Raw genomic sequence first — 27,459 nt, 5'->3', positions numbered from 1 at the left:
GTTTTGGTCCGCCTCTCCTTCGACTCAAGAAAATCGTTACATATTGACTCAGGGGGTGTGAATACTTATATAAATTAGATATTTCTGTATATAATTTTCTATAAATGTGCTAAAATTTCTAACTTTGTCATTATGAGGTATTGTGTAGATGTGTGAGAGAGAGAAAAAAAATTATTTCGTCCATTTTGAATTTCAGGCTGTAACACAACAAAATGTAGAATAAGTCAAGGGGGTATGAATACTTTCTGAAGGTACTGTGTGTGTGTGTGTGTGTGTGTGTGTGTGTGTGTGTGTGTGTGTGTTTCCAAGAGACTCGTGCAGTACCAGATGAATTACCCTGAGCTGCAGAACAGAACAGAGCAGCAGGATTAGCATTCTCTGGTTTGAGTTCTGTTTTCTCATTGGTTTAAAAACCTTGTGGCTGAATATCTGGAATACTGTAGCAGCCCCTGTCATGGTGGCTGTCATTGTATTATAGAAGGGGATAATGCACTGGGTGTGTGTGTGTGTAGTCTGTGTGTGTACGTGTGTGTGTTGTGTGTGTGTGTGTGTGCGTGTATTTGTGTGTGTGTGTAGTGTGTCCGTGTGTGTGTGTCACCAGATCTAAACGCTGTTTAGTGAAGTTGAGAGGTCGCAAAGCTTGGATTAGAAAAAGGGGGAAGATGAGAAAAGGGGGAGAGAGAGAAAGGGGGAGAGAGAGAGGGCGAGAGAGAAACAGGGGTAGAGAGAGAAAATATTCCATTCATGTCATTACACCTCTCTTGTAAAGAGTTTCCTCCCTCTTTTCTCCCTCGTTTTCACTCTTGTTTCCTCCCTCTTTTCTCCCTCTTTTCCTCCCCCCCCCCCCCCCCCCCCCCCCCCCCCGCACTGTGACTTCACAGCTCCAACTTTGTGATTGTTCCCTCACCTTCGTGGATTAATGGTCGTGTGTGGGTCTGATTTAACATAATTAAAAGCTCATCTCAGTCCCTTTAAAGATGGAATCCACGGTTGGGAAACAACGCCACTGTCCACCGACCACGGGGCCGCTGTTATTGTTGTTTTGTGTTTGTTGTTTCTGTTTTGTTCGACCACAGTTAGAGGAGCGGAGCGTTTTGCCACAACGTGCTGTTCAAGGGGAGAAATGTTGTAATATTTCAAACAGACGTGGCTGTTTTCAACATTCCCACTTTAAGCTTTGAAGACTGTTGAGGATTTATCAAGAGGTTACGGGGACGCTACACAAAGCATTTAGAACATATGGTCTGTTTGAAACTCTTAGTACCCCCGCCTCCTGTCAGTTCAGTCATGACATTGACACCAGGTACTGTAGTCTACACACGCAGACAATGAATAAAGCAATAGCACATGCCAAGTGTATTGCATTGTACTTTTTAGCCTAGTGGGTAAGAGTTTTGGGGCCAGTAACTGAGAGGTTGCTGGTTCGAATCCCCGAGCCGACTAGGTGAAAAAGTTGTCAATGTTCCTCTGTATTAGAGCGTTTGCTAAATGACTAAAATGTAAAATTTTTATAAACTATTAATAATCCCAATGCTAAATGTCTGTTTAATAAACTATTAATAATCCCAATTCTAAATCCCTGTTTAATAAACCATTAATAATCCCAATGCTAAATCCCTGTTTAGTAAACCATTAATAATCCCAATTCTAAATCCCTGTTTAATAAAGCATTAATAATCTCAATGCTAAATCCCTGTTTAATAAACCATTAATAATCTCAATGCTAAATCCCTGTTTAATAAACCATTAATAATCCCAATGCTAAATCCCTGTTTAGTAAACCATTAATAATCCCAATTCTAAATCCCTGTTTAATAAATCATTAATAATCCCAATGCTAAATCCCTGTTTAGTAAACCATTAATAATCCCAATTCTAAATCCCTGTTTAATAAAGCATTAATAATCCCAATGCTAAATCCCTGTTTAATAAACCATTAATAATCTCAATGCTAAATCCCTGTTTAATAAACTATTAATAATCCCAATGCTAAATCCCTGTTTAATAAACCATTAATAATCTCAATGCTAAATCCCTGTTTAATAAACTATTAATAATCCCAATGCTAAATCCATGTTTAGTAAACCATTAATAATCCCAATTCTAAATCCCTGTTTAATAAATCATTAATAATCTCAATGCTAAATCCCTGTTTAATAAACCATTAATAATCTCAATGCTAAATCCCTGTTTAATAAACTATTAATAATCCCAATGCTAAATCCCTGTTTAATAAACCTGGGTGGGCTGTTCTCCAGTCCTATTACTGAGATAAGGACCGGCCTTAATACCAAGTGATTGAAAAATTTGTTATGTGAAACAATGCCAGAGCTGTGTGTGTGTGTGTGTGTGTGTGTGTGTGTGTGTGTGTGTGTGTGTGTGTGTGTGTGTGTGTGTGTGTGTGTGTGTGTGTGTGGGTGTGGGTGGATGGGTGCTGAAACAATGCCTGAGCTGACGAACTAATGAAGTCCCTGCCTGCTGCCATAGGCACACTAGCAGGTTAATTACAGGGAGGGAGAGAGAGAAAGAGAAGGGAGAGAGAGAGAGGGGGAGAAGCAGGGAGGGAGAGAGATATAAAGGGAAGGGAGGGAGAGAGAGGGGGAGAAGCAGGGAGAGAGATAAAGAGAAGGGAGGGGGAGAAGCAGGGAGAGAGATAAAGAGAAGGGAGAGAGAGGGAGAGAAGCAGGGAGAGAGATAAAGAGAAGGGAGGGAGAGAGAGGGAGAGAAGCAGGGAGAGAGATAAAGAGAAGGGAGGGAGAGAGAGGGGGAGAAGCAGGGAGAGATAAAGAGAAGGGAGGGAGAAAGAGGGGGAGAAGCAGGGAGAGATAAAGAGAAGGGAGGGAGAAAGAGGGGGAGAAGCAGGGAGAGAGATAAAGAGAAGGGAGGGAGAGAGAGGGGGAGAAGCAGGGAGAGATAAAGAGAAGGGAGGGAGAAAGAGGGGGAGAAGCAGGGAGAGAGATAAAGAGAAGGGAGGGAGAAAGAGGGGGGAAGGGAGGTAGAGAGATAAAGAGAAGGGAGGGAGAGAGAGGGAGAGAAGCAGGGAGAGAGATAAAGAGAAGGGAGGGAGATAGAGGGGGAAAGATAAAGAGAAGGGAGGGAGAGAGAGGGGGAGAAGCAGGGAGAGAGATAAAGAGAAGGGAGGGGGAAAGAGGGGGGAAGGGAGGTAGAGAGATAAAGAGAAGGAAAGGGGAGAGAGGGGGAGGAGGATGTGTGGCTTAACTTGTCCTCCTTTACTCCTTCTTTTTGCAGAGTAGAGTAGAGTTCAGTAGAGTAGAGCAGAGTACAGTAGAGCAGAGTTCAGCAGAGTAGAGTAGAGTTCAGTAGAGTAGAGCAGAGTACAGTAGAGCTGAATAGAGTTCAGTAGAGTAGAGCAGAGCAGAGCAGAGTACAGTAGAGCAGAGTTCAGCAGAGTAGAGTAGAGTTCAGTAGAGTAGAGCAGAGTACAGTAGAGCAGAATAGAGTTCAGTAGAGTAGAGCAGAGCAGAGTTCAGTAGAGCAGAGCAGAGTTCAGTAGAGCAGAGTTCAGTAGAGCAGAGTACAGTAGAGCAGAGTACAGTAGAGCAGAGTACAGTAGAGTAGAGTTCAGTAGAGCAGAGTACAGTAGAGTAGAGCAGAGTTCAGCAGAGTAGAGCAGAGTTCAGCAGAGTAGAGTAGAGTTCAGTAGAGTAGAGTAGAGTAGAGTTGAGCAGAGTAGAGTAGAGCAGAATAGAGTTCAGTAGAGCAGAGTACAGTAGAGCAGAGTACAGCAGAGCAGAGTTCAGTAGAGTAGAGCAGAGTTCAGCAGAGTAGAGTAGAGTTCAGTAGAGTAGAGCAGAGTACAGTAGAGCAGAATAGAGTTCAGTAGAGTAGAGTACAGCAGAGCAGAGTTCAGTAGAGTAGAGCAGAGTTCAGTAGAGTAGAGCAGAGTTCAGCAGAGTAGAGTAGAGTTCAGTAGAGTAGAGCAGAGTACAGCAGAGTAGAGTAGAGTTCAGTAGAGCAGAATACAGTAGAGCAGAGCAGAGTGCAGTAGAGCAAAGTACAGTAGAGCAGAGTACAACAGAGCAGAGTGCAGCAGAGCAGAGTAGAGTGCAGTTGAGTAGAGCAGATTAGAGCAGAGCAAAGTAGAGCAGAGTACAGTAGAGTAGAGCGGAGTGCAGCAGAACGGAGTACAGCAGAGCAGAATAGAGTAGAGTACAGTAGAGTACAGCACAGTACAGTAGAGTAGAGCAGAATAGATTTCAGTAGAGTAGAGCAGAGCAGAATACAGTAGAGCAGAGCAGAGTGCAGTAGAGCAGAGTACAGTAGAGCAGAGAAGACTGCAGTAGAGCAGAGTACAGTAGAGCAGAATACAGTAGAGCAGAATAGAGTTCAGTACAGTAGAGTAGAGCAGATTAGAGCAGAGCAAAGTAGAGTGCAGTAGAGCAGAATACAGCAGAGCAGAGTACAACAGAGCAGAGTGCAGTATAGCAGAGTGCAGCAGAGCAGAGTAGAGTGCAGTTGAGTAGAGCAGATTAGAGCAGAGCAAAGTAGAGCAGAGCACAGTAGAGCATAGCGGAGTGCAGCAGAACAGAGTACAGCAGAGCAGAGTAGAGTAGAGTACAGTAGAGTAGAGCAGAGTACAGTAAAGTAGAGTACAGTAGAGCAGAGTGCAGTAGAGTAGAGTACAGTAGAGCAGAGCAGAGTACAGTAGAGTAGATTAGAGTAGAGTAGAGCAGAGTGCAGTAGAGTACAGTTGAGCAGAGTACAGTACAGTAGAGCAGAGTACAGTAGAGCAGAGTCCAGTACTGTAGAGTAGAGCAGAGTACAATAGAGTACAGTAGAGCAGAGTCTAGCAGAGTTCAGTAGAGCAGAGTACAGTAGAGCACAGTACAGTAGAGCAGAGTAGAGCAGAGTACAGTAGAGTAGAGTAGAGTACAGTAGAGCAGAGTACAGTAGAGCAGAGTACAGTAGAGCAGAGTACAGTAGAGCAGAGTACAGTAGAGCAGAGTACAGTAGAGCAGAGTACAGTAGAGCAGAGTACAGTAGAGTAGAGTACAGTAGAGTAGAGCAGAGTACAGTAGAGTACGGTAGAGCAGAGTCTAGCAGAGTTCAGTAGAGCAGAGCAGGGATGTCTGGCCCCTTGGGCCATGCTACACAATGGCTGCAGGGCCAGAATCTGAGCTACTTCCCACAATATTTTAATTAGCTGTAAACTATGTCACCCACTTTGCTGAAAACACTCCGCTCCAGTCCAGTCCTGTCCTGTCGGGTTGGTGCTAGATCGAACCGGGTGACAATACGGAAGAAAAATAGTTGTCACTCTATAATTCTGTGTTTCAGTGAAAGTCCTACTCATGGGACCCCTTGTTTGATCTAGTGTCTAGGTTTTAGCTCAACAGGTTAACACACAGTGTTGTGACCATGTGTTCGAATCCAGTCGTTTACACTTCTCTCTGTTTTGTGTTTCAGTGAAGGTTCAGAAGAGTGACCACCCTCACTCGTGGGACCCCTGTGTGAACTACTGTCCCCCCCAGCACCCCTCCTCTCACTGTAAGACCTGGACCACCTCCAACAACCCCTCCAGCACACAGGAATACTGCAAATGTAATTATCGCCTCTGTTTCTGTTTTCTGTCTCCCCAGAAATTCTTCTCATAACACAAAAAAACTGTCCAGTTGTGCTGAACAAAACATTTATTTGATGTTACAAGAGTGTTGATAGAACAGCCTTACTGAGTTCTTTAAAACTAGAACCCCGCCTGGCCTTTCAGCCTATCAGGACCCGCTAGAGAACGTTGAAAACTAGAACCTCGCATCTCAGCCTATCAGGACCCGCTAGAGAACATTGAAAACTAGAACCCGGCCTGGCCTTTCAGCCTATCAGGACCCGCTAGAGAACGTTGAAAACTAGAACCTCGCATCTCAGCCTATCAGGACCCGCTAGAGAACATTGAAAACTAGAAACCGGCCTGGCCTTTCAGCCTATCAGGACCCGCTAGAGAACGTTGAAAACTAGAACCTCGCATCTCAGCCTATCAGGACCCGCTAGAGAACGTTGAAAACTAGAACCTCGCATCTCAGCCTATCAGAACCCGCTAGAGAACATTGAAAACTAGAACCCCGCCTCTCAGCCTATCAGGACCCGCTAGAGAACGTTGAAAACTAGAACCCCGCCTCTCAGCCTATCAGGACCCACTAGAGAACAGTGAAAACTAGAACCCCGCCTCTCAGCCTATCAGGACCCGCTAGAGAACGTTGAAAACTAGAACCCCGCCTCTCAGCCTATCAGGACCCACTAGAGAACGTTGAAAACTAGAACCCTGCCTCTCAGCCTATCAGTACCCGCTAGAGAACGTTGAAAAATAGAACAACGCCTTTCAGCCTATCAGGACCTGCTAGAGAACGTCTAAAACTAGAACAACGCCTTTCAGCCTATCAGGACCCCCTAGAGAACGTTGAAAACTAGAACAACGCCTTTCAGCCTATCAGAACCCGCTAGAGAACGTTGAAAACTAGAAACCCGCCTCTCAGCCTATCAGGACCCGCTAGAGAACGTTGAAAACTAGAATCCCGCCTCTCAGCCTATCAGAACCCACTAGAGAACGTTGAAAACTAGAACCCTGCCTTTCAGCCTATCAGGACCCGCTAGAGAACGTTGAAAACTAGAACCCTGCCTTTGAGCCTATCAGGACCCGCTAGAGAACGTTGAAAACTAGAACCCTGCCTTTGAGCCTATCAGGACCCACTAGAGAACGTTGAAAACTAGAACCCTGCCTTTCAGCCTATCAGGACCCGCTAGAGAACGTTGAAAATTAGAACCCCGCCTCTCAGCCTATCAGAACCCGCTAGAGAACTTTGAAAACTAGAACCCCGCCTTTCAGCCTAACAGGACCCGCTAGAGAACGTTGAAAACTAGAACCCCACCTTTCAGCCTATCAGGACCCAGTAGAGAACGTTGAAAACTAGAACTCCGCCTCTCAGCCTATCAGGACCCGCTAGAGAACGTTGAAAATTAGAACAACGCCTTTCAGCCTATCAGGACCCACTAGAGAACGTTGAAAACTACAACAACGCCTTTCAGCCTATCAGAACCCGCTAGAGAACATTGAAAGCTATAACCCCCCTCTCAGCCTATCAGGACCCGCTAGAGAACGTTAAAAACTAGAACCCCGCCTCTCAGCCTATCAGGACCCGCTAGAGAACGTTGAAAACTAGAACCCCGCCTCTCAGCCTATCAGGACCCACTATAGAACGTTGAAAACTAGAACCCTGCCTCTCAGCCTATCAGGACCCACTAGAGAACGTTGAAAACTAGAACCCTGCCTCTCAGCCTATCAGTACCCGCTAGAGAACGTTGAAAACTAGAACAACGCCTTTCAGCCTATCAGGACCCGCTAGAGAACGTTGAAAACTAGAACAACGCCTTTCAGCCTATCAGGACCCCCTAGAGAATGTTGAAAACTAGAACCCTGCCTCTCAGCCTATCAGTACCCGCTAGAGAACGTTGAAAACTAGAACAACGCCTTTCAGCCTATCAGGACCCGCTAGAGAACGTTGAAAACTAGAACAACGCCTTTCAGCCTATCAGGACCCCCTAGAGAACGTTGAAAACTAGAACAACGCCTTTCAGCCTATCAGAACCCGCTAGAGAATGTTGAAAACTAGAACCCCGCCTCTCAGCCTATCAGGACCCGCTAGAGAACGTTGAAAACTAGAACCCCGCCTCTCAGCCTATCAGAACCCGCTAGAGAACGTTGAAAACTAGAACCCTGCCTTTCAGCCTATCAGGACCCACTAGAGAACGTTGAAAACTAGAACCCTGCCTTTCAGCCTATCAGGACCCACTAGAGAACGTTGAAAACTAGAACCCTGCCTTTCAGCCTATCAGGACCCGCTAGAGAATGTTGAAAAGTAGAACCCTGCCTTTCAGCCTATCAGGACCCGCTAGAGAACGTTGAAAACTAGAACCCTGCCTTTCAGCCTATCAGGACCCACTAGAGAACGTTGAAAACTAGAACCCTGCCTTTCAGCCTATCAGGACCCGCTAGAGAATGTTGAAAAGTAGAACCCTGCCTTTCAGCCTATCAGGACCCGCTAGAGAACGTTGAAAACTAGAACCCTGCCTTTCAGCCTATCAGGACCCACTAGAGAACGTTGAAAACTAGAGGCACTGCAAACATGAGCACCAGCCCTAGATAAATAATATGTACACTATTGTAAAGGATCCATTGCGTGAATAAATATTTGCAGAAATATATCAATTCAAAAAAATAATTATTTTAATTTATTTGTTTAGATAAAGTTTTGTATAATTCTACAAAGTCCTAGAAAACAAAGTAGGCCTGTAGTCTGTTTTATTTTCCGTTACAATAAAAGCATTATACAATCCATTCGAGCCACTTTATTTATAGATTCGATTAGTAATATAATTATGCTAATTCATAAAGTTCAGTTACAGCGTCTTTTGAAAAAAATAGAAACTAAAAATAATAATATAACCAGCCAGGTGAAATGATTTGATGTGTTCCTAAACACAAGCACCAGTGAATAAACAATTATAAAGGAAGAATTGCATAAATATCAGTGGAAATACATTCATGACAAGATATACAAACAGTCATTTCTTGATTGTACCCAACGCTGTATTGTACCCATATACCTTTAGTCATGAATTAATGTCGTCTTCTCTCCACGCTCTGGGTTCCCAGTCAGCGTACAGCTTCAGGGCTTTGTGTGAACAGGCCCCACTAACACATCGATGGCACTACACACAGTTTCCATGGGCCTTGTTTCGTGTGCACCTACTGCATGGTGTCGCACAATCTCTGTTGAAGCGAGTGCGTGGCGTGGTCCACGGGAGGAGAAGTCCATACCATAACTATCAGACCAAAATAACTCAACATCCATGCTCTTCCCGCTGGATGCCACCCCCCACCCCCCCTCCGCGGACATCAATGCTTTCATCCATAGACATAGTCTCACGTTCTGTTTCCTTTTTCTGTGCTAATGAGCAAACGGGAACCATCTCTGATGTGCTGCAACATTTGCATGTCACATAAACTCGTGGTGGTAGTTGGGATCATCGTCTCAGTTGGTTCTGTTCTGGTTTTTCTGAGGCGAGGCTCAGGCATCAGAGGCTCCAAGTCAGCATCAGAATCAGATGAAGACTCTTCATCAGTAACGGCGACCGCAACTCATTTAAATTCGGCGGCATTTGCAATGCTGTCAGTGCTTCCGTTCGTTTGGTCGGGCCATTGAACTACACAACAGTGTATGTTGTACTCAGCGTCTGATTTGACTCTCTGAGGGGAAATGATGTACCATTTCCAGCCTTTCATAATAAAATAATGAGACCGCCCACAACGGCCACAATTCTTCATCGTCATTACACTATTGTTTTAAATTCAATCATCCTCTTCAACCTCATCGTGGCTCCCGAGTGGCACAGCGGTCTAAGGCTCTGCATCTCAGTGCTACAGGCGTCACTACAGACCCTGTTTCCACCCTGGGCTGTTTCACAACTGGCCATGATCAGGAGTCCCACAGGGCGTTGCACACTTTGCCTAGTGTCGTCCGGGTTTGGCCTGGGTAGGCCGCCATTGTAAAATAAGAATTTGATCTTAACTGACTTGCCTGATTAAATACTTTACAAAAAAAATGGATTAATCATTCAGTTCATTGACGTCACATGCACCATTTTCACCTTCTATCTGGTTTCCATCTCCCATTATCACCTTCTATCTGGTTTCCATCGCCCATGATCACCTTCTATCTGGTTTCCATCTCCCATGATCACCTTCTATCTGGTTTCCATCGCCCATGATCACCTTCTATCTGGTTTCCATCTCCCATGATCACCTTCTAGCTGGTTTCCATCTCCCATGATCACTTTCTAGCTGGTTTCCATCTCCCATTATCACCTTCTATCGGGTTTCCATCTCCCATGATCACCTTCTAGCTGGTTTCCATCTCCCATGATCACCTTCTATCTGGTTTCCATCTCCCATGATCACCTTCTATCTGGTTTCCATCTCCCATGATCACCTTCTATCTGGTTTCCATCTCCCATTATCACCTTCTATCTGGTTTCCATCTCCCATGATCACCTTCTATCTGGTTTCCATCTCCCATTATCGCCTTCTATCTGGTTTCCATCTCCCATGATCACCTTCTATCTGGTTTCCATCTCCCATGATCACCTTCTATCTGGTTTCCATCTCCCATGATCACCTTCTATCTGGTTTCCATCTCCCATTATCACCTTCTACCTGGTTTCCATCTCCCATGATCACCTTCTATCTGGTTTCCATCTCCCATGATCACCTTCTATCTGGTTTCCATCTCCCATGATCACCTTCTATCTGGTTTCCATCTCCCATGATCACATTCTATCTGGTTTCCATCTCCCATTATCACCTTCTATCTGGTTTCCATGCACCATTCATCCACGGCCGCTGAGTGGTCATGTGCTGAATCCAGAGTAAAATGGCCGCCGAGTGGTCATGTGCTGAATCCAGAGTAATACTGCCTCCGAGTGGTTATATGCTGAATTCAGAATAATACTGCCTCCTAGTGATCATATGCTGAATTCATGGACAGCGCGGATATTCTTGGAAATACTATATAGAAATCTACATGTTTTACCTGCATGTGATTCTGAAGGAAGATTTGATAATGTGATGCTCTTTTCCCCAGCATCTGTCAATTACAAGATGCGCCCATCTCTTCATGTAAAATTTGACAACTGATTAGTTTAATATTGTCACTCATCAGATTATTGTCAACTTAATATTGTCTATGGACAAACTCTTATTATGTATGAAATTAGATTCGGTGTAGTTTAGATGTAGTTTGAATGGGCCGGCTGTGCAGGTTGACTGAGTTTTGGTGTAGTTTGGATGGGCCGGCTGTGCAGGTTGACTGAGTTTAGGTGTAGTTTGGATGGACCGGCTGTGCAGGTTGACTGATTTTCGGTGTAGTTTGGATGGGCCGGCTGTGCAGGTTGACTGAGTTTAGGTGTAGTTTGGATGGGCCGGCTGTGCAGGTTGACTGAGTTTAGGTGTAGTTTGGATGGGCCGGCTGTGCAGGTTGACTGAGTTTCGGTGTAGTTTGGATGGACCGGCTGTGCAGGTTGACTGAGTTTAGGTGTAGTTTGGATGGGCCGGCTATGCAGGTTGACTGAGTTTAGGTGTAGTTTGGATGGACCGGCTGTGCAGGTTGACTGAGTTTAGGTGTAGTTTGGATGGGCCGGCTGTGCAGGTTGACTGAGTTTTGGTGTAGTTTGGATGGGCCGGCTGTGCAGGTTGACTGAGTTTAGGTGTAGTTTGGATGGGCCGGCTGTGCAGGTTGACTGAGTTTAGGTGTAGTTTGGATGGGCCGGCTGTGCAGGTTGACTGAGTTTCGGTGTAGTTTGGATGGGCCGGCTGTGCAGGTTGACTGAGTTTTGGTGTAGTTTGGATGGGCCGGCTGTGCAGGTTGACTGAGTTTTGGTGTAGTTTGGATGGGCCGGCTGTGCAGGTTGACTGAGTTTTGGTGTAGGTTGGATGGGCCGGCTGTGCAGGTTGACTGAGTTTAGGTGTAGTTTGGATGGACCGGCTGTGCAGGTTGACTGAGTTTCGGTGTAGTTTGGATGGGCCGGCTGTGCAGGTTGACTGAGTTTTGGTGTAGTTTGGATGGGCCGGCTGTGCAGGTTGACTGAGTTTAGGTGTAGTTTGGATGGGCCGGCTGTGCAGGTTGACTGAGTATAGATGTAGTTTGGATGGACCGGCTGTGCAGGTTGACTGAGTTTAGGTGTAGTTTGGATGGGCCGGCTGTGCAGGTTGACTGAGTATAGATGTAGTTTGGATGGACCGGCTGTGCAGGTTGACTGAGTTTAGGTGTAGTTTGGATGGGCCGGCTGTGCAGGTTGACTGAGTATAGATGTAGTTTGGATGGGCCGGCTGTGCAGGTTGACTGAGTTTAGGTGTAGTTTGGATGGGCCGGCTGTGCAGGTTGACTGAGTTTTGGTGTAGTTTGGATGGACCGGCTGTGCAGGTTCACTGAGTTTAGGTGTAGTTTAGATGTAGTTTGAATGGGCCGACTGTAAAGGGTTACTGGCGTCGTTTGTTTTCCGCTCATCAACTTGGAGTCAAGGCCTTGTTTAGTATTATTCTAAAAGGTCGACTGCAACACACAGCACGTTTTCAATCCCCTTACATTTGATTATTAATATAGTCACAGTGAATACAGAAGTTTATTTTAACAAACCAGAAATGGTATCAACCCGCTCAAATTATTAACATGAGCGCCAACGGCTGATCAATAGGCATAACACAAACATTTCTACATTGTTGCACAATGTTCCCCAGTTTCCAAATGAGTATGTTTGTATGACGTTCACAGCCTATTTAGTTTTAGGTTGAACATAATATTCCATTGATGTTCACCGGGAATATACATTTCACCTTCTCTTGGATGTCCTCAGAACATTTCAAGAACATTAATAAAATGTTATATTTAAGTTTTTACCTAATATTACCACAACATTCTCAGCGTGCAAATTTGTCAGCCTTTAAAAGCAGATTGGATGTTTCTATCCAGTTTTAACGGTAATTCTCATATATAGAGACATACGCCATTTCAAATTTCATTCATAAGACATTTTGAACAACATTTAATCATACAAACACAACAGCAGAGAAGCACTCATATATCTTATTTTTCAGTATATAGCCATGGCAGGCAGTATGGTAAATCAGGAATTATGTGCTTCCTTTTTAGCCTTAACACAACTGGACTGTGTTTTTGTGTGTTTTGGGAACATATCTTTAGTAATGTTCCCACCAAACAATGTTCCCACCAAATAATGTTCCCACCAAACAATGTTCTCACCAAACAATGTTCCCACCAAATAATGTTCCCACCAAACAATGTTCCCACCAAACAATGTTCCCACCAAACAATGTTCCCACCAAATAATGTTCCCACCAAACAATGTTCCCACCAAACAATGTTCCCACCAAACTGTTCCCACAACCTAATGAAACATTCTGGGAACCTTTAAACAACACAGACAAAATATGTTCTGGAAACATTCTTGTAACATCAGGTGAATGTTTTATAGAAACAAATATTATCCACTACATGGCCAAGAGTATGCGGACACCCTTTCAAATTAGGGGATTCGGCTATTTAGGCCACACCTGCTGCTGAAAGGCATATTAAATCGAGCACACTGCCATGCAATCTCCATAGACAAACATTGGCAGTAGAATGGCCCGTACTGAAGAGCTCAGTGACTTTCAACCTGGCACCATCATAGAATGCCACTTTTCCAACAAGTCAGTTTGTCAAATGTCTGCCCTGCTAAAGCATCCCCGGTCAACTGTAAGTGCTGTTATTGTGAAGTGGAAACGTCTAGGAGCAACAACGGCTCAGCCGCGAAGTGGTAGACCACACAAGATCACAGAACGGGACCGTTGAGTACTGGAAAAATCTTCTGTCCTTGGCAACACTCACGACAGAGTTCCAAACAGCTTCTGGAAGCAACGTCAGCACAACAACTGTTCGTTGGGAGCTTCATGAAATGGGTTTCCATGGCCGAGCAGCCGCACACAAGCCTAAGATCACTATGCACAATGCCACGCATTGGCTGGAGGGTGTAAAGCTCACCGCCACTGGACTCTGGAGCAGTGGAAACGCGTTCTCTGGAGTGATGAATCACACTTCACCATCTAGCAGTCTGATGGACGAATCTGGGTTTGGCGGATGCCAGGATAACGCTACCTGAGTTTTGGTGGAGGAGGAATAATGGTCTGGGGCTGTTTTTCATGGTTTGGACCTAGCCCCTCAGTTCCAGTGAAGTGAAATCTTAATGCTACAGCATACAATGACATTCTAGACGATTCTGTGCTTCAAACTTTGTGGCAACAGTTTGGGGAAGGCCCTTTCCTGTTTCAGCATGACAATGCACAAAGCGAGGTATACACATAAATGGTTTGTCGAGATTGTTGTGGAATTACTTGACTGGCCTACATGGTGACCTGACCTCAACCCCATCGAAAAACTTTTGGGATGAATTGGAACGCCGACTGCGAGCCAGGCCTAATCGCCCAACATCGGTGCCTGACCTCACTAATGCTCTTGTGGCTGAATGGTGGCAAGTCCACCCACAGCCTTCCCAGAAGAGTCTCTATCTCCCTCTCTCTCTTTCTCTAGCCATAGTGACACTTCTCTCTGTCCTCTCTCTCTCTCCAGCACTAGTAACTTCTCTCTATCTCTCTCCACAGCCATAGTGTCTACCAACTTCTCCCCTGGTTCCACCACCACAACATCAGGCCCTGGGTCGACGAGCCAGATCTCCAGTACGCTGCCCCGTACAGCCGTCCCCATGAGCCCACGTAACTCCCTGATGAAGAGACGACAGAGGAAAAAAGAGCATAAGAGCTCATGTATGTATAGCCCCTCATAATAGCCCCTCTTAGTAGCCCCTCTTAGTAGCCCCTCATAGTAGCCCCTCTTGATAGCCCCTCATATTAGCCCCTCATAGTAGCCCCTTATAGTAGCCCCTCATACTAGCCCCTCCAAGTAGCCCCTCATAGTAGCCCCTCCTAGTAGCCCCTCATAGTAGCCCCTCTTAGTAGCCCCTCACAGTAGCCCCTCATAGTAGCCCCTCCTAGTAGCCCCTCATATTAGCCCCTCATATTAGCCCGTCATATTAGCCCCTCATGATAGCCCCTCATAGTAGCCCCTCATAATAGCCCCTCATAGTAGCCCCTCATGATAGCCCCTCATAGTAGCCCCTCATAGTAGCCCCTCATAGTAGCCCCTCTTAGTAGCCCCTCTTAGTAGTACCTCATATTATCCCCTCATAATTTCCCCTCATACTAGCCCCTCTTAGTAGCCCCTCATATTATCCCTTCTTAGTAGCCCCTCTTAGTAGCCCCTCATATTAGCCTCTCATAGTAGCCCCTCATATTAGCCCCTCAAGGTAGCCCCTCATAGTAGCCCCTCATAGTAGCCCCTCATATTAGCCCTCATAGTAGCCCCTCATATTAGCCCCTCATAGTAGACCCTCGTATTAGCCCCTCTTAGTAGCCCCTCATAATAGCCTCTCATTAATCCCCTCATAATTGCTCCTCATATTAGCCCCTCGTAATTGCCCCTCATATTAGCCCCTCATAATTGCCCCTCATACTAGCCCCTCTTAGTAGTCCCTCATATTAGCCCCTCATATTAGCCTCTCATAGTAGCCCCTCATATTAGCCCCTCAAGGTAGCCCCTCATAGTAGCCCCTCATATTAGCCCCTCATAGTAGCCCCTCATAGTAGCCCCTCATAGTAGCCCCTCATATTAGCCCCTCTTAGTAATAACATACCTTACAGATCTTAGGAACATTACAAAGGAAGACTTTACTTGAGAGAGGAGTATCCCATAGCCAGACAGCATTGGCTATAAATTATCGTTCAGCTTTGTCTCCTAAACTATGTTCTTATCTCGCTTAGTACCACTCAGGACCAAAAACAAAACCTCATCCACTAGCATATATCAAATACACCCCTCCTGGACAAGATCACAGAGACACAGTGACTGGCCCACCGACATTGTGGAGCCAATAGATAATTGGTTCCCCCTCAATCACCCCTTCACATGGTTTAAAAGATATGTTTACATATGAAGACAAGCTTGACCTCTCCCCTCTCTGCGGCCCAAGTAACTGACCCCAGGACAGATAAAGGATAACTGCAAATGGCCACCACTATAGTACAACAAGATACATTCTAAATGAGAAGTAAGTCACAAGCATATAATGAAAATAAAACATTGTATCTATGTTACCCAACTATTCTGATACATCCCCAACACCCCTCATATTAGCCCTTCTTAGTAGCCCCTCTTAGTAGCCCCTCCTAGTATCCCCCATATTAGCCCCTCCTAGTAGCCCCCCATATTAGCCCCTCCTAGTAGCCCCTCATATTAACCCCTCCTAGTAGCCCCTCCTAGTAGCCCCTCATATTAGCCCTTCTTAGTAGCCCCTCATATTAGCCCTTCTTAGTAGCCCCCCATATTAGCCCCATATTAGCCCCTCCTAGTAGCCCCCCATATTAGCCCCTCATAGTAGCCCCTCATATTAGCCCCGCATATTAGCCCCTCATATTAGCCCCTCCTAGTAGCCCCTCATATTTGCCCCTCCTAGTAGCCCCCCATATTATCCCCTCTTAGTAGGCCCTCATATTAGCCCCTCCTAGTAGCCCCTCATATTAACCCTTCTTAGTAGCCCCCCATATTATACCCTCCTAGTAGCCCCTCATATTAGCCCCTCCTAGTAGCCCCTCATATTAGCCCTTCTTAGTAGCCCCTCATATTAGCCCTTCTTAGTAGCCCCCCATATTAGCCCCTCCTAGTAGCCCCTCATATTAGCCCTTCTTAGTAGCCCCTCATATTAGCCCTTCTTAGTAGCCCCCCATATTAGCCCCTCCTAGTAGCCCCCCATATTAGCCCCTCCTAGTAGCCCCCCATTTTAGCCCCTCCTAGTAGCCCCTCATATTAGCCCCTCCTAGTAGCCCCTCATATTAGCCCTTCTTAGTAGCCCCTCATATTAGCCCTTCTTAGTAGCCTCCCATATTAGCCCCTCCTAGTAGCCCCCCATATTAGCCCCTCCTAGTAGCCCCCCATATTAGCCCCTCCTAGTAGCCCCCCATATTAGCCCCTCATATTAGCCCCTCATATTAGCCCCTCCTAGTAGCCCCTCATATTTGCCCCTCCTACTAGCCCCCCATATTATCCCCTCTTAGTAGCCCCTCATATTAGCCCCTCCTAGTAGCCCCTCATATTAACCCTTCTTAGTAGCCCCCCATATTATACCCTCCTAGTAGCCCCTCATATTAGCCCCTCCTAGTAGCCCCTCATATTAGCCCTTCTTAGTAGTCCCTCATATTAGCCCTTCTTAGTAGCCCCCCATATTAGCCCCTCCTAGTAGCCCCTCATATTAGCCCTTCTTAGTAGCCCCTCATATTAGCCCCTCATATTAACCCCTCATATTAGCCCCCCATATTAGCCCCTCCTAGTAGCCCCCCATATTAGCCCCTCCTAGTAGCCCCCCATATTAGCCCCTCCTAGTAGCCCCTCATATTAGCCCCTCATAGTAGCCCCTCATATTAACCCCTCCTAGTAGCCCCTCATATTAGCCCCTCATATTAACCCCTCCTAGTAGCCCCTCATATTAGCCCCTCATATTAACCCCTCCTAGTAGCCCCTCATATTAGCCCCTCCTAGTAGCCCCTCATATTAGCCCCTCCTAGTAGCCCCTCATATTAGCCCCTCATATTAGCCCCTCATATTAGCCCCTCATATTAACCCCTCCTAGTAGTCCCTCATATTAGCCCCTCCTAGTAGCCCCTCATATTAGCCCCTCCTAGTAGCCCCTCATATTAACCCCTCCTAGTAGCCCCTCATATTAGCCCTTCATATTAACCCCTCCTAGTAGCCCCTCTTAGTAGCCCCTCCTAGTAGCCCTCCATATTAGCCCCTCCTAGTAGCCCCTCATATTAGCCCCTCATATTAGCCCCTCATATTAACCCCTCCTAGTAGCCCCTCATATTAGCCCCTCATATTAACCCCTCCTAGTAGCCCCTCATATTAACCCCTCCTAGTAGCCCCTCATATTAGCCCCTCATATTAACCCCTCCTAGTAGCCCCTCATATTAACCCCTCCTAGTAGCCCCTCCTAGTAGCCCCTCATATTAGCCCCTCCTAGTAGCCCCTCATATTAGCCCCTCCTAGTAGCCCCTCATGTTAGCCCCTCCTAGTAGCCCCTCATATTAACCCCTCCTAGTAGCCCCTCTTAGTAGCCCCTCCTAGTAGCCCCCCATATTAGCCCCTCCTAGTAGCCCCTCATATTAGCCCCTCCTAGTAGCCCCTAATATTAACCCCTCCTAGTAGCCCCTCATATTAGCCCCTCATATTAACCCCTCCTAGTAGCCCCTCATATTAGCCCCTCATATTAACCCCTCCTAGTATCCCCTCATATTAACCCCTCCTAGTAGCCCCTCTTAGTAGCCCCTCCTAGTAGCCCCCCATATTAGCCCCTCCTAGTAGCCCCTCAAATTAGCCCCTCCTAGTTGCCCCTCATATTAGCCCCTCCTAGTAGCCCCTCATGTTAGCCCCTCATATTAGCCCTTCTTAGTAGCCCCTCTTAGTAGTACCTGGAGAGTTACCATCCTGCATGCACCAACTCTAATCTAGGTCACCTGATTCTCACCAGGACATTGATTGTGGTAGCTACATCTGTTACAACAATGTTGGAACAAAACCCTGCATGCCCATTCCCAAGAGCAGGGTTGGTATAGTTAATATACACTCCTGCCTGATGTCTCTCTCTCTGTCTCTGTCTGTCCGTCTATCTCTGTTTATCTGTCTGTCTGTCTGTCTCTCTCTGTCCGTCTCTCTGTTTCTCTCTCTGCCTCTCTCTCTCTCTTTCTCTGTCTGTCTATCTCTTTGTTTCTCTCTGTGTCTGTCTCTCTCTCTCCCTCTCTCTCTCTCTCTCTCTCTCTCTCTCTCCCCCTCCCCCACAGCCGTGTCCCTGGCGTCCAGTAGTGTAGGTCCTGGTGGCCAGATCGTCCACACAGAGAGCAGTGAGATCATCCTGAGAGGAGACCCCCTCAATGGCTTTGGGGTCCAACTACAGGGGGGAATATTCGCTACAGAGACGCTCTCTGCTCCCCCTCTCATCCGCTTCATAGAGCCAGACAGCTCTGCTGAGAGGTGAGGTGTACAGACAGGTGTGGTGTACAGACAGACAGCTCTACTGAGAGGTGAGGTGTATAGACAGACAGCTCTATTGAGAGGTGGGGTGTACAGATAGCTCTACTGAGAGGTGGGGTGTACAGACAGCTCTACTGAGAGGTGAGGTGTATAGACAGACAGCTCTACTGAGAGGTGAGGTGTACAGACAGCTCTACTGAGAGGTGGGGTGTACAGACAGACAGCGCTACTGAGAGGTGAGGTGTACAGACAGACAGCTCTACTGAAAGGTGGGGTGTACAGACAGACAGCTCTACTGAGAGGTGGGTTGTACAGACAGACAGCGCTACTGAGAGGTGAGGTGTACAGACAGACAGCTCTACTGAGAGGTGGGTTGTACAGACAGCTCTACTGAGAGGTGAGGTATACAGACAGCTCTACTGAGAGGTGAGGTATACAGACAGACAGCTCTACTGAGAGGTGAGGTGTACAGACAGACAGCTCTACTGAGAGGTGGGGTGTACAGACAGACAGCTCTACTGAGAGGTGGGGTGTACAGACAGACAGCTCTACTGAAAGGTGGGGTGTACAGACAGACAGCTCTACTGAGAGGTGAGGTGTACAGACAGACAGCTCTACTGAAAGGTGGGGTGTACAGACAGACAGCTCTACTGAGAGGTGGGTTGTACAGACAGACAGCGCTACTGAGAGGTGAGGTGTACAGACAGACAGCTCTACTGAGAGGTGGGTTGTACAGACAGCTCTACTGAGAGGTGAGGTATACAGACAGCTCTACTGAGAGGTGAGGTATACAGACAGACAGCTCTACTGAGAGGTGAGGTGTACAGACAGACAGCTCTACTGAGAGGTGTGGTGTACAGACAGACAGCTCTACTGAGAGGTGGGGTGTACAGACAGACAGCTCTACTGAGAGGTGGGGTGTACAGACAGCTCTACTGAGAGGTGAGGTGTACAGACAGCTCTACTGAGAGGTGAGGTGTACAGACAGCAGGGAAACCAAAAACAAAAAACCAAAAACATGTTCCTGTGTTTTTCGTTGCTCTTTGATATAAATATGATTTTGAACTATGCCATGTCTCCTGGGCATTCCTGCTTCACTACGGGATAATTTAGCTATTCTTGAATGAGAGAAGCACATGTAACAGAAAAAGAGCGAGAGAGAGAGAGAGAGAGAGAGAGAGAGAGAGAGAGAGAATGAGAGAGAGAGAGAGAGAGACAGAGAGAGACAAAGAGAGAGAGAGAGACAAAGAGAGAGAGAGAGACAAAGAGAGAGAGAGAGACAAAGAGAGAGAGAGAGACAAAGAGAGAGAGAGAGTTCCCTCTTGTGTTTCTGCTCTGATCACAGGGAATTGTGTCTGTTTGCTTACCCATAATCCTCCTTGTTACCTGTGCTATTTCACAATGTCACAGAGGCCTCTGCTGGAAGCAGGCTTGCAGCTCAGATGATCAGATCTCCTGGAGAAATACTTGTAGTCTCTCAGGAACCACCTCCGTATGATACAGCAATGTTCTGTTATGCAGAGACAGAACAACTGCAACAGGTCTACCTGGAACGTGTCCACCTGCAACAGGTCCACCTTGAACGTGTCCACCTGGAACGTGTCCACCTGGAACGTGTCCACCTGCAACAGGTCTACCTGGAACGTGTCCACCTGGAACGTGTCCACCTGGAACGTGTCCACCTGCAACAGGTCTACCTGGAACGTGTCCACCTGCAACAGGTCTACCTGGAACGTGTCCACCTGGAACGTGTCCACCTGGAACGTGTCCACCTGGAACGTGTCAACCTGGAACGTGTCCACCTGCAACAGGTCTACCTGCAACAGGTCTACCTGGAACGTGTCCACCTGGAACGTGTCCACCTGCAACAGGTCTACCTGGAACGTGTCCACCTGGAACGTGTCCACCTGCAACAGGTCTACCTGGAACGTGTCCACCTGGAACGTGTCCACCTGGAACGTGTCCACCTGCAACAGGTCTACCTGGAACGTGTCCACCTGGAATGTGTCCACCTGGAACGTGTCCACCTGGAACGTGTCCACCTGGAACGTGTCTAACTGGAACGTGTCCACCACTGTCTCACACACACACACACACACACACACACACACATACACACACACACGTCTCTGACAGAGAGTTCATTCCAGCAGTCTGTGGAGTCACATTAGTTATTCTCTTCCTTCCTCACAGAGTCTCTTTCTCTCTCTCTGTCTCTGTCTCTGTCTCTCTCTCTCTCTCTCTCTCTCTGTCTCTCTCTCTGTCTCTCTCTCTCTGTCTCTCTGTCTCTCTCTCTGTCTCTCTGTCTCTCTCTCTCTCTGTCTCTCTGTCTCTTGCTCTCTGTCGCTCTGTCTCTCTATCTGTCTCTCTCTCTCTCAATTCAATTCAATTCAATTCAAGGGGCTTTATTGGCATGGGAAACATGTGTTAACATTGCCAAAGCAAGTGAGGTAGATAATATATGAAGTGAATAAATAAAGTGAAAAACAATAAAAATTAGCAGTAAACATTACACATACAGAAGTTTCAAAACAATAAAGACATAACAAATGTCATATTATATATATACAGTGTTTTAACAATGTACAAATAGTTAAAGGACACAAGATAAAATAAATAAGCATAAATATGGGTTGTATTTACAATGGTGTTTGTTCTTCACTGGTTGCCCTCTTCTCGTGGCAACAGGTCACAAATCTTGCTGCTGTGATGGCACACTGTGGAATTTCACCCAGTAGATATGGGAGTTTTTCAAAATTGGATTTGTTTTCGAATTCTTTGTGGATCTGTGTAATCTGAGGGAAATATGTCTCTCTAATATGGTCATACATTGGGCAGGAGGTTAGGAAGTGCAGCTCAGTTTCCACCTAATTTTGTGGGCAGTGAGCACATAGCCTGTCTTCTCTTGAGAGCCATGTCTGCCTACTGCGGCCTTTCTCAATAGCAAGGCTATGCTCACTGAGTCTGCATATAGTCAAAGCTTTCCTTAATTTTGGGTCAGTCACAGTGGTCAGGTATTCTGCCGCTGTGTACTCTCTGTGTAGGGCCAAATAGCATTCTAGTTTGCTCTGTTTTTTTGTTAATTCTTTCCAATGTGTCAAGTAATTATCTTTTTGTTTTCTCATGATTTGGTTGGGTCTAATTGTGCTGTTGTATCTCTCTCTCTCTCTCTGTCTCTCTCTCTCTGTCTCTCTCTCTCTCTGTCTCTCTCTCTCTCTCTCTCTCTCTCTCTCTCTCTCTCTCTCTATATATATATATATATATATATATATATATATATATATATATATATATATATATATATATATATATATATATACAGTGCCTTGCGAAAGTATTCGGCCCCCTTGAACTTTGCGACCTTTTGCCACATTTCAGGCTTCAAACATAAAGATATGAAACTGTATTTTTTTGTGAAGAATCAACAACAAGTGGGACACAATCATGAAGTGGAACGACATTTATTGGATATTTCAAACTTTTTTAGCAAATCAAAAACTGAAAAATTGGGCGTGCAAAATTATTCAGCCCCTTTACTTTCAGTGCAGCAAACTCTCTCCAGAAGTTCAGTGAGGATCTCTGAATGATCCAATGTTGACCTAAATGACTAATGATGATAAATACAATCCACCTGTGTGTAATCAAGTCTCCGTATAAATGCACCTGCACTGTGATAGTCTCAGAGGTCCGTTAAAAGCGCAGAGAGCATCATGAAGAACAAGGAACACACCAGGCAGGTCCGAGATACTGTTGTGAAGAAGTTTAAAGCCGGATTTGGATACAAAAATATTTCCCAAGCTTTAAACATCCCAAGGAGCACTGTGCAAGCGATAATATTGAAATGGAAGGAGTATCAGACCACTGCAAATCTACCAAGACCTGGCCGTCCCACTAAACTTTCAGCTCATACAAGGAGAAGACTGATCAGAGATGCAGCCAAGAGGCCCATGATCACTCTGGATGAACTGCAGAGATCTACAGCTGAGGTGGGAGACTCTGTCCATAGGACAACAATCCTATTGCATATATTGCACAAATCTGGCCTTTATGGAAGAGTGGCAAGAAGAAAGCCATTTCTTTAAGATATCCATAAAAAGTGTTGTTTAAAGTTTGCCACAAGCCACCTGGGAGACACACCAAACATGTGGAAGAAGGTGCTCTGGTCAGATGAAACCAAAATTGAACTTTTTGTCAACAATGCAAAACGTTATGTTTGGCGTAAAAGCAACACAGCTGAACACACCATCCCCACTGTCAAACATGGTGGTGGCAGCATCATGGTTTTGGCCTGCTTTTCTTCAGCAGGGACAGGGAAGATGGTTAAAATTGATGGGAAGATGGATGGAGCCAAATACAGGACCATTCTGGAAGAAAACCTGATGGAGTCTGCAAAAGACCTGAGACTGGGACGGAGATTTGTCTTCCAACAAGACAATGATCCAAAACATAAGGCAAAATCTACAATGGAATGGTTCAAAAATAAACATATCCAGGTGTTAGAATGGCCAAGTCAAAGTCCAGACCTGAATCCAATCGAGAATCTGTGGAAAGAACTGAAAACTGCTGTTCACAAATGCTCTCCATCCAACCTCACTGAGCTCGAGCTGTTTTGCAAGGAGGAATGGGAAAAAATGTCAGTCTCTCGATGTGCAAAACTGATAGAGACATACCCCAAGCGACTTACAGCTGTAATCGCAGCAAAAGGTGGCGCTACAAAGTATTAACTTAAGGGGGCTGAATAATTTTGCACGCCCAATTTTTCAGTTTTTGATTTGTTAAAAAAGTTTGAAATATCCAATAAATGTCGTTCCACTTCATGATTGTGTCCCACTTGTTGTTGATTCTTCACAAAAAAATACAGTTTTATATCTTTATGTTTGAAGCCTGAAATGTGGCAAAAGGTCGCAAAGTTCAAGGGGGCCGAATACTTTCGCAAGGCACTGTATTTATATATATAAATATATATATATGTCTCTCTATCTGTCTCTCCATCTCTCTGTCTCTCCATCTCTTTCTCTCTCTTTCGTTCTCTTTCTCCTTCTCTCTGTCTTCTCTCTTCTCAACAATTCTGGGTCACAGGAAACAGATGAGTTACAATGAAAACACCACTGTATTATGTCTTTATTATGTCAGGAAGGCTTGAAATTAAAGAGACAGTGTCTTCCTTTGTACTTCAGAGAAAATGTCTTGGCATCAAACTGGATGAGAGTTGATATAACTATCTAGGTCAAGCCTCAGTGGGGCTCAGACTGTACAATTCACTCTCATCTCTTATCAGTCAGAAGATTGAAGGGTTGTGGTTGGGGTTGGGGGGGGGGGGTGGACTGGGGAACTTTGAACATATTTTGGGGTAGGAACATTTCAAGATCCTGTTTCACAGTGTGTCTCAAACTGCTGTCTGTCCCCATTACTACCCATTACTACCCATTACAACCCATTACTACCCACTACAACCCATGACTACCCATTACTACCCATTACAACCCATTACAACCCATGACTACCCATTACTACCCATTACAACCCATTACAGCCATTACTACCCATTACTACCCATTACAACCCATTACTACCCATTACTACCCATTACAACCCATGACTACCCATTACAACCCATTACTACCAATTACTACTCATTACTACCAAGTACTACACATTACAACCCATTACTACCATTACAACCCACCACAACCCATTACTACCCATTACAACCCATTACTACCCATTACTGCCCATTACAAACCGAGTACTACCCATTACAGCCCATTACTACCCATTACCACCCATTTCAACCACCCATTACTACCCATTACAACCCATCGCAACCCATTACTACCCATTACAACCCATTACCGCCCATTACTACCCATTACAACCCATTACCGCCCATTACTACCCATTACTACCCATTACTACCTGCCACAACCCATTACTACCCATTACAACCCATTACTACCCATTACAACCCATTACTACCCATTACAACCTACCACAACACATTACTACCCATTACAACCTATTACTACCCATTACTACCCATTACAACCCATTACTACCCATTACTACCAATTACTACTCATTACTACCCATTACTGCCCATTACAACCCATTACTACCCATTACAACCCACCACAACCCATTACTGCCCATTACAGCCCATTACTATCCATTACAACCCATTACTATCCATTAGAATCCATTGCAACCCATTACTACCATTAATACCCGTTACAACCCATTGCTACCCATTGCTACCCATTACTGCCCATTACAACCCATTACTACCCATTACAACACATTTCAACCCATTGCAACCCATTACAACCCATTGCAATCCTTTGCAATCCATTACAACCCATTACAACCCATTACTACCCATTACAACCCATTACTACTCATTACAACCAATTGCAACCCGTTGCTACCCGTTACAGCCCATTGCAACCCATTACAACCAATTGCAACCCGTTGCTACCCGTTAAAACCCATTGCAACCCATTAAAACCCATTGCAACCCATTGCTACCCGTTAAAACCCATTGCAACCCAGTAAATCCCATTGCAACCCGTTACAACCCATTGCAACCCATTACAACCCATTGCAACCCGTTGCTACCCTTTACGACCCGTTACGACCCGTTCCAACCCATTGCAACCCATTAAAGCCCATTGCAACCCATTACAACCCGTTGCTACCCTTTACGACCCGTTACGACCCGTTACAACCCATTCGAGCCTTGTATAAGATGAGTCAACGCCACTTTGCCTGTTCTTCTTTCTGCAAAACCCACCTCCAGCGAAGCTGCCACTTAAAAATGGTTTCCTGAGTAGGGGCTGTAAAGACTGTCTAATTCCAGTCACAGACAGACAGCTCTACTGAAAGGTGGGGTATACAGACAGACAGCTCTACTGAGAGGTGAGGTATAAGGTTTAAAAATGGTTTCCTGAGTAGGGGCTGTAAAGACTGTCTAATTCCAGTCACAGACAGACAGCTCTACTGAAAGGTGGGGTATACAGACAGACAGCTCTACTGAGAGGTGAGGTATAAGGTTTAAAAATGGTTTCCTGAGTAGGGGCTGTAAAGACTGTCTAATTCCAGTCACAGACAGACAGCTCTACTGAGAGGTGAGGTATACAGACAGACAGCTCTACTGAGAGGTGAGGTATACAGACAGACAGCTCTACTGAGAGGTGAGGTATACAGACAGACAGCTCTACTGAGATCTGAGGTATAAGGTTTAAAAATGGTTTCCTGAGTAGGGGCTGTAAAGACTGTCTAATTCCAGTCACAGACAGACAGCTCTACTGAGAGGTGAGGTATACAGACAGACAGCTCTACTGAGAGGTGAGGTATAAGGTTTAAAAATGGTTTCCTGAGTAGGGGCTGTAAAGACTGTCTAATTCCAGTCACAGACAGACAGCTCTACTGAGGGGTGAGGTATACAGACAGACAGCTCTACTGAGAGGTGAGGTATACAGACAGACAGCTCTACTGAGAGGTGGGGTATAAGGTTTAAAAATGGTTTCCTGAGTAGGGGCTGTAAAGACTGTCTAATTCCAGTCACAGACAGACAGCTCTACTGAGAGGTGAGGTATACAGACAGACAGCTCTACTGAGAGGTGAGGTATACAGACAGACAGCTCTACTGAGAGGTGAGGTATACAGACAGACAGCTCTACTGAGGGGTGAGGTATACAGACAGACAGCTCTACTGAGAGGTGAGGTATAAGGTTTAAAAATGGTTTCCTGAGTAGGGGCTGTAAAGACTGTCTAATTCCAGTCACAGACAGACAGCTCTACTGAAAGGTGGGGTATACAGACAGACAGCTCTACTGAGAGGTGAGGTATAAGGTTTAAAAATGGTTTCCTGAGTAGGGGCTGTAAAGACTGTCTAATTCCAGTCACAGACAGACAGCTCTACTGAGAGGTGAGGTATACAGACAGACAGCTCTACTGAGAGGTGAGGTATACAGACAGACAGCTCTACTGAGAGGTGAGGTATACAGACAGACAGCTCTACTGAGATCTGAGGTATAAGGTTTAAAAATGGTTTCCTGAGTAGGGGCTGTAAAGACTGTCTAATTCCAGTCACAGACAGACAGCTCTACTGAGAGGTGAGGTATACAGACAGACAGCTCTACTGAGAGGTGAGGTATAAGGTTTAAAAATGGTTTCCTGAGTAGGGGCTGTAAAGACTGTCTAATTCCAGTCACAGACAGACAGCTCTACTGAGGGGTGAGGTATACAGACAGACAGCTCTACTGAGAGGTGAGGTATACAGACAGACAGCTCTACTGAGAGGTGGGGTATAAGGTTTAAAAATGGTTTCCTGAGTAGGGGCTGTAAAGACTGTCTAATTCCAGTCACAGACAGACAGCTCTACTGAGAGGTGAGGTATACAGACAGACAGCTCTACTGAGAGGTGAGGTATACAGACAGACAGCTCTACTGAGAGGTGAGGTATACAGACAGACAGCTCTACTGAGGGGTGAGGTATACAGACAGACAGCTCTACTGAGAGGTGAGGTATAAGGTTTAAAAATGGTTTCCTGAGTAGGGGCTGTAAAGACTGTCTAATTCCAGTCACAGACAGACAGCTCTACTGAGGGGTGAGGTATACAGACAGACAGCTCTACTGAGAGGTGAGGTATAAGGTTTAAAAATGGTTTCCTGAGTAGGGGCTGTAAAGACTGTCTAATTCCAGTCACAGACAGACAGCTCTACTGAGAGGTGAGGTATACAGACAGACAGCTCTACTGAG

The 27,459-nt window shown here is 45.8% G+C and overlaps 1 protein-coding gene across 1 annotated transcript in view; it reads left to right on the top strand.

The window, feature by feature from the left end:
* LOC110494809 (glutamate receptor-interacting protein 2-like) overlaps positions 1-27,459 on the top strand; it is a 182,387-nt gene that overhangs the window by 98,132 nt on the left and 56,796 nt on the right. Inside the window, exons 10-12 of the mRNA XM_036948442.2 lie at positions 5,428-5,562; positions 14,225-14,386; positions 18,509-18,698. Coding sequence (XP_036804337.2) covers positions 5,428-5,562; positions 14,225-14,386; positions 18,509-18,698 — 487 coding nt within the window. The remainder of the gene's footprint in view (positions 1-5,427; positions 5,563-14,224; positions 14,387-18,508; positions 18,699-27,459) is intronic.

This window comes from Oncorhynchus mykiss, chromosome 17 (assembly GCF_057628025.1).
Source record: "Oncorhynchus mykiss isolate SJ-2025 chromosome 17, ASM5762802v1, whole genome shotgun sequence".
NCBI classification, from domain to species: Eukaryota; Metazoa; Chordata; class Actinopteri; order Salmoniformes; family Salmonidae; genus Oncorhynchus; species Oncorhynchus mykiss.
The sequence above is the reverse complement of the archived record's forward strand: the minus strand, read 5'-3'. Positions and strand labels throughout refer to the sequence as shown.